We start from the raw sequence: 11,229 nt of genomic DNA on the forward strand, positions 1-11,229 counted from the left end.
GATTTGGTGCTGTATAACTAAAACTGAATTGAATTATATTAGTATACAGAACTCATAAACTTCACATTTTTAAACCAAACAGGTTATTCGTTAGACAAATGCAGTTTTTTAGGAGCTTTTAATCTTTCCAATGACATATGTCCTATGTTATTAAAGAGCCACAAAAACTGAAAAGCTGTGGTTTTTAGCCTGTGTCTTTGTGCTAACCATAGTTGTTGCACACTTCTTTGAGGGCTGTACTTTAACTTGTATTTTATCTTGATCTGCTGAATAACTTAAGTGAACAGGTATAGGGGAAAGTGAGTGAACATGGGAAGCCCGCAGCAGTCTACGGCTATTGCAACGTAACTAAAGAAGGATTCACGGTCACCTGATCAAGGCCTGACTACAAACCTTATCAAATACGAAATCTGGGGTTGGACATCATATTTTTTAGACTTTTAGGGCCAAGATTTTTTAGGGTCGGTCCTTAGTTGCACTGCACTGCAGCATGTGACAATTAAAAGCTACAGTTTAGCTACTAGGAGTGGCTCATGGTCAAAGTAGCAATTTATTTGACTTGAATCTCTCCCTTCCTAATTATGTCCCTCCTATTTATCTCGGTCACCTCCTCACTCTTTTTGGGACGCCCCCCCCACTTCTCTACAGGTGGTGCTAATAGCAGCCTGCTGTGAGAGCGAGGGCTTGCTGCTAGTTGTTTGTTGTTGCTGCTACTACTGTTTAAAGTGCAGCAGCAGCCCTCACAGCTAACATGTCAGCTCATTTGATTTTTTTGTTTCTTTTTCTCTCGTAGCGTTTCAGCTCCACCTTTTCACAACTTCTGCCACACAAAACTCTGTTGGCTTGTATTGTGAAGTGCTTTGTGTGGTTAAAATGCTACTGATGTAGAAAACTGCTAGTCTTTTCTAAAAAGTATTCACCGCATCATTCACGCTTAAGGTGGTGATTCTTAGGTCTAGTAAGTATAGTATTTTTAATATGTAAGTAATGAACATACAAAGCACTCACACACATGTGTACAACCCATGTTTTTACCTGTCATACACACTGCCACGGATGCATCGGGGCAATCTGATGTAGGGCTGTTCGATATAACGATATATATCGGATGACGATATAAAAACTTCTATCGTTTCATTTTACGCTGTCGTTTGTTTCGTGGTGTCGCAAAATAAACTGTTTACAGCAATATTTTTTCATGGTTTTGATGGTCATTGTAGTGGCTATATTTATTTCTTAATTCCTTTCAACAACAACGGTAAAACCACCGCGTGTCTGCTTGTTTATTTTCCACATAAACCTTTCAAAATAAAGATCAAGATTCTGTTGAGACTTTTCAAAATAAACTGAATCACGTGAAAGATGCAGAGTGTTTACGGATGAGAAGCAAAAAAGAGCCGCCAGGTGCTAAAAAATAAACCTTAGACTCAAACGTTAGAACAGGCTTTTCCCCGCAGCACGCCGTGTAATAAATACAAAGAAAACGGCGGCTGTTACAACTTATGTCTAAAAATGTATCGTTTCATGCATCGGTTAAAACACTCGACTCCAGCTACATGACGCGCAGCTGGAAACACTTCAGGCAAGTCGAGCTGCCCGAGATTCACAGAATTTACAGAAAATGTTAATTTTTTGTGATTTATATCGTTATCGGACGATAGATGTCTTATATCGGGATATGAGATTTTGGTCGTATCGCACAGGACTAATCTGATGTTCACTACCTTGATTTTCCGATGAGCTGACTGACAGTAGGCACAATAAAGTTGTAACTGGAGGTAAAAGTGAAGGCAAATAAAGCAGTAATAAAGGTTGTTACATTCTTTTACTGATTAACTTTTGCATCTACTTTATTAAAGTGCAAAGTCAGCTAGAGTGGCAGCATACATGTTTGCACAGCCACACAGGCTGTCCTTCTTTGTTAGGGTTTTGACACGTGCAGCCTCCGACCTTGTGATGGTGTCATGAACTTGAGCTGTACAGCCTTCATTGTTTGTCCGTCTCTTCCATGAAATGAGCAGGGACAGTTACTGAATCAGTTGAGCCGTGGGCAGTATGTTCACAACACTTTGATTCATGGCATACCCCGGGAGCCAGGTGAAGTGAAAATAGCTCCACTCACTGGCTGTTCATGTCAATGTATTCATTTGGGAAACTCAATAACTTCACATTTCTATCAGCTGGCCTGAGTCTGTGTATTATTTAATTTTAAAAGGCCATTAAAAATACACAAAGACAGTAGTTGCCACAGCCAATTAAATGAAAGGAACATCTGCCAATATGAAGTAAACCGAGATAAGAGAGATTAAGTCAAGCAGGAATATCAAAGCACATAAATGCTCCAGAAAAACTCAAGTTTTCCATAAGAATGCGACATCAGTCAATTTTGTCTGTGAAGGTTCTCAGTCATCCAGGTCATCGTAGTCAAAGGAGCTTGCAAAGAAAAGCGTCTGGACTTCTTTAAGTTGCTTGAAGACGTTTCACCTCTCATCCGAGAAGCTTCTTCAGTTCTAAGGTCAAACTGGGTGTGGGTCCCAATCAGCCAGGGTTTCGGGTGAGCTCATTGTGAAACCTGGCCCCACCTTATCATGCGAATTCCTGAGGTCAGATGGCCCAGGATGTGAGTGGGCGTTAAGGCGTCTGGGGAGGGAACTCAAAACTGGATTATAGATGGCAGACAGTTGGTGTCGTAAACCACCGCCTCTGTTCAAAGATGGTCGCTCACAGTGGACATAGATGGCTTCTTTCACTCCTCTTTCAAACCATCTGTCCTCTCTGTCCAAAATGTGAACATTGGCATCCTCGAAAGAGTGACCTTTATCCTTGAGATGCAGATGGACAGCTGAGTCTTGTCCTGTGGAGGTGGCTCTTCTATGTTGTGCCACAAGCGCATGGCACAACATAGAAGAGCCACCTCCACAGGACAACTCTTTGCAAGCTCCTTTGATCAGTCAATTTTGGTACTCCGGAGTGGACTTTACCCAGGAAGTACACTAAATGCAGCTAAACTACGGGTAACACATTTCAAAATGGTGCTCTTTGAGTGTGGAGTGTCCAGGCAGGGGAAGGACACATCTGCATCTACCAATGCTGTTGCAATAGAGTGAGGCAGGAATAGTTGAATTTGGCATCTTGGGCCCTAACTCATGTCTTTCCTTCACCAAGCTTTTAGGAGGTTGACGTAGTATACAGGGAGTGCAGAATTATTAGGCAAGTTGTATTTTTGAGGAATAATTTTATTATTGAACAACAACCATGTTCTCAATGAACCCACAAAACTCATTAATATCAAAGCTGAATGTTTTTGGAAGTAGTTTTTAGTTTGTTTTTGGTTTTAGCTATTTTAGGGGGATATCTGTGTGTGCAGGTGACTATTAATTCAATTCAATTCAATTTTATTTATATAGCGCCAAATCACAACAAAAGTCGCCTCAAGGTGCTTCATAGATACAGAGAAAAACCCAACAATCATATGACCCCCTATGAGCAAGCACTTTGGCGACAGTGGGAAGGAAAAACTCCCTTTTAACAGGAAGAAACCTCCGGCAGAACCAGGCTCAGGGAGGGGCGGCCATCTGCTGCGACCGGTTGGGGTGAGAGAAGGAAGACAGGATAAAAGACATGCTGTGGAAGAGAGACAGAGGTTAATAACAGATATGATTCAATGCAGAGAGGTCTATTAATACATAGTGAGTGAGAAAGGTGACTGGAAAGGAAAAACTCAATGCATCATGGGAATCCCCCGGCAGCCTACGTCTATTGCAGCATAACTAAGGGAGAATTCAGGGTCACCTGGTCCAGCCCTAACTATATGCTTTAGCAAAAAGGAAAGTTTTAAGCCTAATCTTAAAAGTAGAGATAGTGTCTGTCTCCCGAATCCAAACTGGAAGCTGGTTTCACAGAAGAGGGGCCTGAAAACTGAAGGCTCTGCCTCCCATTCTACTTTTAAATACTCTAGGAACAACAAGTAGGCCTGCAGAGCGAGAGCGAAGTGCTCTAATAGGGTGATATGGTACTACAAGGTCATTAAGATAAGATGGGGCCTGATTATTTAAGACCTTGTATGTGAGGAGCAGGATTTTGAATTCAATTCTGGATTTAACAGGAAGCCAATGAAGGGAAGCCAAAACAGGAGAAATATGCTCTCTCCTTCTAGTCCCTGTCAGTACTCTTGCTGCAGCATTTTGGATTAGCTGAAGGCTTTTCAGTGAGTTTTTTGGACATCCTAATAATAATGAATTACAGTAGTCCAGCCTGGAAGTAATAAATGCATGAACTAGTTTTTCAGCGTCACTCTGAGACAGGATATTTCTAATTTTAGAGATGTTGCGCAAATGGAAGAAAGCAGTCTTACATATTTGTTTAATATGTGCGTTGAAGGACATGTCCTGGTCAAAAATGACTCCAAGGTTCCTCACAGCGTTACTGGAGGCCAAGGTAATGCCATCCAGAGTAAGAATCTGCTTAGATACCATATTTCTAAGATTTTCAGGGCCGAGTACAATAACCTCAGTTTTATCTGAATTAAGAAGCAGAAAGTTAGCGGCCATCCAGGTCTTTATGTCTTTAAGACATTCCTGCAGTTTAACTAATTGGTGTGTGTTATCTGGCTTCATGGACAGATGGAGCTGGGTGTCATCTGCATAGCAGTGAAAATGTATGCTATGTCTTCTAATGATGCTGCCTAAGGGAAGCATGTATAATGTAAACAGAATTGGTCCTAGCACTGAACCCTGTGGAACTCCATAATTAACCTCAGTGTGTGAAGAGGACTCTCCATTTACATGCACAAATTGGAGTCTATTAGATAGATATGATACAAACCACTGCAGTGCAGTACCTGTAATACCTACAGCATGTTCTAATCGCTCTAATAGGATATTATGGTCGACAGTATCGAACGCTGCACTGAGGTCTAGCAGGACAAGCACAGAGATGAGTCCACTGTCAGAGGCCATAAGAAGATCATTTGTAACCTTCACTAAAGCTGTTTCTGTGCTGTGATGAGCTCTGAAACCTGACTGAAACTCTTCAAATAAACCATTCCTCTGCAGATGATCTGTTAGCTGTTTGACAACTACTCTTTCAAGGATTTTTGATATGAAAGGAAGGTTGGAGATTGGCCTATAATTAGCTAAGACTGCTGGGTCTAGAGATGGCTTTTTGAGTAAAGGTTTAACCACAGCCAGCTTGAAGGCCTGTGGTACATAGCTGATTATTAGAGATAGGTTGATCATATTTAAGATCGAAGAATTAATCAATGGCAGGACTTCTTTGAGCAGTTTTGTAGGAATGGGGTCTAAAAGACACGTTGATGGTTTGGAGGAAGTAATTATTGAAGTTAACTCAGAAAGATCAATTGGAGAAAAAGAGTCTAACTTAACATCAATGGTACTAAGAGTAGCTGTAGATAATATTACATCTGTGGGATGATTACTGGTAATTTTTTCTCTAATGATAAAAATTTTATTTGTGAAGAAGTTCATGAAGTCATTACTAGTTAACGTTAAAGGGATGGTTGGCTCAACAGAGCTCTGACTGTTTGTCAGCCTGGCTACAGTGCTGAAGAGAAACCAGGGTTGTTCTTATTTTCTTCAATCAGTGATGAATAGTAAGATGTTCTGGCTTTGCGGAGGGCTTTCTTATAAAGCAGCAAACTATTTCTCCAGGCTAAATGATGATCCTCTAAATTTGTGACATGCCATTTCCTCTCCAGATTACGAGTCATCTGCTTTAGGGTACGTGTTTGAGAATTATACCACGGAGTCAGGTACTTCTGATTAGAGACCTTAGTTTTCACTGGAGCTACAGTATCCAGAGTCGTACGTAGTGAGGAGGTGAAATTATTAACAAGATAATCGACCTCTGTTGGGGTAGCGTTCAGATAGCTGCTCTGCTCTATGTTGGTACAGGGCATTAAAGATGATAACAGTGGGTGGATTATATTCTTAAACTTAGTTACAGCGCTTTCAGAAAGACATCTACTTTGATAAAATCTACTCTCCACCGCTGTGTAATCAATTATTGTAAATGTAAATGTTATCAGGAAATGATCAGACAGGAGAGGGTTTTCAGGAAACACTGTTAAATGTTCAGTTTCTATGCCATATGTTAAAACAAGATCTAGAGTGTGATTAAAGTGGTGGGTGGGTTCTTTTACATTTTGAGAGAAGCCAATTGAGTCTAATAACAGACTAAATGCCATGTTGAGGCTGTCATTTTTAGCATCTACATGGATGTTAAAATCACCCACAATAATTATTTTATTTGAGCTCAGAACTAAATTAGATATAAAGTCTGAGAAATCAGACAGAAACTCTGTGTAAGGCCCAGGTGGACGATAGATGATAACAAGTAAGACTGGTTTCTGAGTTTCACAGCTGGGGTGGACAATGTTAAGCATCAGGCTTTCAAATGAATTAAAAGTCTGTCTTGGTCTTTCATTAATTAATAGGCTGGTGTGAAAAATTGCTGCCACACCGCCCCCTCGGCCTGTGCTTCGAGGTTTCTGGTAGTTAGAATGACTCGGGGGTGTTGATTCATTTAAACTAACATAATCATCCTGCTGCAACCAGGTTTCTGTAAGGCAGAGTAAATCAATTTGTTGATCAATTATTAAGTCATGTACTAACAGAGACTTGGAGGAGAGAGACCTAATATTTAATAATCCACATTTCACTGTTTTACTCTTTGGTTCAGATGTGGATACTGTACTGTTCTTTCTTTTTGATTGTTTATGTTTAAGTTGTTTGTTGCTGGTTTTTAGTTTGTTTTTTGTCTTTTTGGAAGCTAACACAGTCTCTATGGAGATGGGTTTTTGGGGGGGTAGCAGGAGGAGAGAAGCTGCAGAGAGGCGTGTAAGACTGCAACTCTGCTTCCTGGTCCCAACTCTGGATAGTCATATTTTGGGGGGTTTAATAAATTTGTCCATATTTCTAGAAATGAGAGCTGCTCCATCCAAAGTGGGATGGATGCCGTCTCTCCTAACAAGACCAGGTTTCCTCCAGAAGGTTTGCCAATTATCTATGAAGCCCACATCGTTTCTGGGACACCACTCAGACAGCCAGCAATTTAAGGAGAACATGCGGCTAAACATGTCACTCCTGGTCTGATTGGGGAGGGGACCAGAGAAAACTACAGAGTCCGACATTGTTTTAGCAAAGTTGCACATCGATTCAATATTGATTTTAGTGACCTCCGATTGGCGTAACCGGGTGTCATTACTGCCGACGTGAATTATGATTTTACTGAATTTACGTTTACCCTTAGCCAGCAGTTTTAAATTTCCTTCAATGTCGCCTGCTCTGGCCCCTGGAAGACAATTGACTATGGTTGCCGGTGTCTCTAGCTTCACATGTCTGAGAACAGAATCACCAATTACCAGAGTTTGACCCCCGGCGGGTGTGTCACCGAGTGGGGAAAAACGGTTAGACACATGAACGGGTTGGTGGTGTACCTGGGGCTTCTGTTTAGGACTATGCTTCCTCCTCACCGTGACCCAGCCGCCCTCTTTCCCCAGCTGCTTGGGGTCTGCCGGGGAACAGCTAGCGGGGCCTACGCTATCTTCGGCTGCACCAGCTACAGGGGCCTGGCTAGCTACGGGTGAATGAAGGGTGCGAAGCCGAGTCTCCAATTCAGTAATCCTGGCCTCCAGAGCTGTAAATATGCTACATTTGTTACAGATATCATTACTTCTAAAGGAGGCCGAGGAGTAACTAAACATCTGACACAATGAGCAAGAAAGTGCAGGAGGGACAGGTGAAGTAGCCATGGTGCTAACGAGTCAGCTACGAGCTAAGCTAAGCTAGCGAAACAGTACAGAGACAGTGAGTGAATACTTTGGCTATAAATTAGGTAGTGAGTACACAGAAAGTGTGCTTCGGATGAAGCACGTGAAGATTATACTATGAAAGAAGAATGTATTTAAAAGTTGTTAATTAAATTGCTAAGCAAATAAGCTACTCAGAAACACCACTGTGTTTGAGCAGGAACAGGAAGTGATACTCTACCGCAGAGCGAGCGAACACCAAGTGACAGCGCCACCAAGAGGTAAAGTATTAAAGTAATATTACTGTGCATAATTATTAGGCAACTTAACAAAAAACAAATATATACCATTTCAATTATTTATTTTTACCAGTGACACCAATATAACATCTCCACATTCACAAATATTCATTTCTGACATTCAAAAACAAAACAAAAACAAATCAGCGACCAATATAGCCACCTTTCTTTGCAAGGACACTCAAAAGCCTGCCATCCATGGATTCTGTCAGTGTTTTGATCTGTTCACCATCAACATTGCGTGCAGCAGCAACCACAGCCTCCCAGACACTGTTCAGAGAGGTGTACTGTTTTCCCTCCTTGTAAATCTCACATTTGATGATGGACCACAGGTTCTCAATGGGGTCCAGATCAGGTGAACAAGGAGGCCATCTCATTAGTTTTTCTTCTTTTATACCCTTTCTTGCCAGCCACGCTGTGGAGTACTTGGACGCGTGTGATGGAGCATTGTCCTGCATGAAAATCATGTTTTTCTTGAAGGATGCAGACTTCTTCCTGTACCACTGCTTGAAGAAGGTGTCTTCCAGAAACTGGCAGTAGGACTGGGAGTTGAGCTTGACTCCATCCTCAACCCGAAAAGGCCCCACAAGCTCATCTTTGATGATACCAGCCCAAACCAGTACTCCACCTCCACCTTGCTGGCGTCTGAGTCGGACTGGAGCTCTCTGCCCTTTACCAATCCAGCCACGGGCCCATCCATCTGGCCCATCAAGACTCACTCTCATTTCATCAGTCCATAAAACCTTAGAAAAATCAGTCTTGAGATATTTCTTGGCCCAGTCTTGACGTTTCAGCTTGTGTGTCTTGTTCAGTGGTGGTCGTCTTTCAGCCTTTCTTACCTTGGCCATGTCTCTGAGTATTGCACACCTTGTGCTTTTGGGCACTCCAGTGATGTTGCAGCTCTGAAATATGGCCAAACTGGTGGCAAGTGGCATCTTGGCAACTGCACGCTTGACTTTTCTCAGTTCATGGGCAGTTATTTTGCGCCTTGGTTTTTCCACACGCTTCTTGCGACCCTGTTGACTATTTTGAATGAAACACTTGATTGTTCGATGATCACGCTTCAGAAGCTTTGCAATTTTGAGATTGCTGCATCCCTCTGCAAGATATCTCACTATTTTTGACTTTTCTGAGCCTGTCAAGTCCTTCTTTTGACCCATTTTGCCAAAGGAAAGAACGTTGCCTAATAATTATGCACACCTGATATACGGTGTTGATGTCATTAGACCACACCCCTTCTCATTACAGAGATGCACATCACCTAATATGCTTAATTGGTAGTAGGCTTTTGAGCCTATACAGCTTGGAGTAAGACAACATGCATGCAGAGGATGGTGTGGACAAAATACTAATTTGCCTAATAATTCTGCACTCCCTGTATTTGTGTGGCTACACCCTGATCCCACTCCAAAATCATCCTCCACTCAGTTGGTGTCTGAGTGTGTTGTTGGGTCTGAAGTACACTGGGATGTCGTGCTTGGAGAAGACTCTCCTGAGTTTCTCTGATAAACCTGCTACATAGAGAATGACAATATGGCTTTGTTTGTCCTTCTACGTTCTCCCTAGTTGATGTCTGCCCTTCTTTACTGTGCATCTTCATACCAAATAGTGATGTGTCGGTCGCGAACGAAACGGCTCTCAGAGCCGACTCTTTGAAGTGAACGACGCGAGCCAACTCCTTATTGGGAGCCGTGGGGTTTTGTTTTTTTCTTTCTCTCACCCTCTCTCTCGCACTTTGTTCCCGCTTCACTTCGCACTCGAGCCTTGTGCTTTACGCTGGGAAGAGGGGGGAGGGGCGGTAGTTACACTCAGTAGCACAGGAACAGAGCGGGAGGGAGAGAAAGAGAGAGAGAGCCAGGGACAACAACGTCACATTAGAAAGGTATAGTAATCATCCACAACTATTTTCAGTTGCGGATGATAAAGGATTCAGAAACTTTATTCATGCAGGTCCATATGACAGAGAATATGCATCTTCTTTTTGTTTTCATATTTTAATTTATATTTAATTGTGTTGTGGTTTGCAGTGTTTTATGTTGTTTCACTTTAAATTGGTTTAAAAGGAAAAAGCTGAAAATTTAAATAGTTAAAAGTTGTGAATAGTTGGTTCTTGTATTATATGATTTATTTATTACATTTTATGTGGAGTAAATAAATAAAAGTATATTTACGGTGGCCGCTAGAGACAAAGCACGTACAAACTTCAAAACACGTAAAAACTCCAAAACACGTATAAAACACAACAGAAGTGCTCCAGGATGCTAGGGGGCAGTGTTGGGCTTTTGTTACCTCGTGGCTACACAAGCCAGCAAGTACCAACGACCGGATTTGGTGTGTGGTAGTAACAGGTAAATGAACTTTAAATTATTTGAATATATATGAGTGCCTGTGTATAAATACACAAACAATACACATATGCTTTCAATTTTAAATGATCTAGGTAGCTCTGTTTTGGAAGTTCTGTTAATGCTAGAAATGTGTTTTGGAGTTTGTACGTGCTTTGTCTCTACGGGCCACCGTATATATTTATATATAAACATATATAAATAAAACCACAGGTTTTCTTTTACATTAGTAATTCCTTTTGTCCATAATTTTGTATTGTTGTTAATAAATTAATTAAAGCAACAAAACAACCTGAAGAGCTGGTTGGGAGCCGAAAGAGACGGTTCTCTAAAAAGAGCTGGAAATCCCATCACTAATACCTAGTATTTGAGTCAATACTCTGGCAGTTTGTTGGTCTGGACATCAACAATGATCTTATAGAAGCAATTTCTGCTACCCATCAATCTGGCAGGGGGTTATACAGAAGAATACTGCAGCTTGGCAAACCAAACCCAGTATGACAGGTGGTAAAAAACACCACGCTGGAACAATGTCCTTTGGACAAGACCAAAGAGAATGGCTACAATGTAACGTAACAAATAAAGCCTTAGAGGCATTGATAAGACTGCTGTCTTTGAAGGATTTTGATATTACCTCAAAAATAAACACAAATTAAAATGAACATTTTAAAATGTCAACAAAAAACTAAAATGTAAAGAATTCATGGCAGAGCTGCTACAATGGATTGCAATGCAATGGCTGTCAAACATCACAGGTTTATATAATAGTACATACTGTGCACTGAATTTAAAGTCAGGTATTTGTAACTTACTGGTC

General features: G+C 41.3%; 1 protein-coding gene across 1 annotated transcript; it reads right to left on the bottom strand.

Moving 5' to 3' along the window:
- Window positions 1-3,434: 3,434 nt before the first annotated feature.
- On the bottom strand, window positions 3,435-8,033 carry LOC146378537 (uncharacterized). The gene has a single exon (XM_084941328.1). The coding sequence runs from the start codon at window positions 7,769-7,771 to the stop codon at window positions 6,899-6,901; it is 873 nt and encodes a 290-aa protein (XP_084797454.1). The 5' UTR covers window positions 7,772-8,033; the 3' UTR covers window positions 3,435-6,898.
- Between the last annotated feature and the right edge of the window lie 3,196 nt (window positions 8,034-11,229).

This window comes from Perissodus microlepis, chromosome 10 (assembly GCF_051167445.1).
Source record: "Perissodus microlepis isolate ML-2025 ecotype Zambia chromosome 10, ASM5116744v1, whole genome shotgun sequence".
In the NCBI taxonomy this organism is placed as follows: Eukaryota; Metazoa; Chordata; class Actinopteri; order Cichliformes; family Cichlidae; genus Perissodus; species Perissodus microlepis.

Coding starts and splice junctions, on each gene's coding strand:
- LOC146378537 (XM_084941328.1), bottom strand. CDS start 7,771: ATGGCTACTTCACCTGTCCCTCCTGCACTTTCTTGCTCATTGTGTCAG.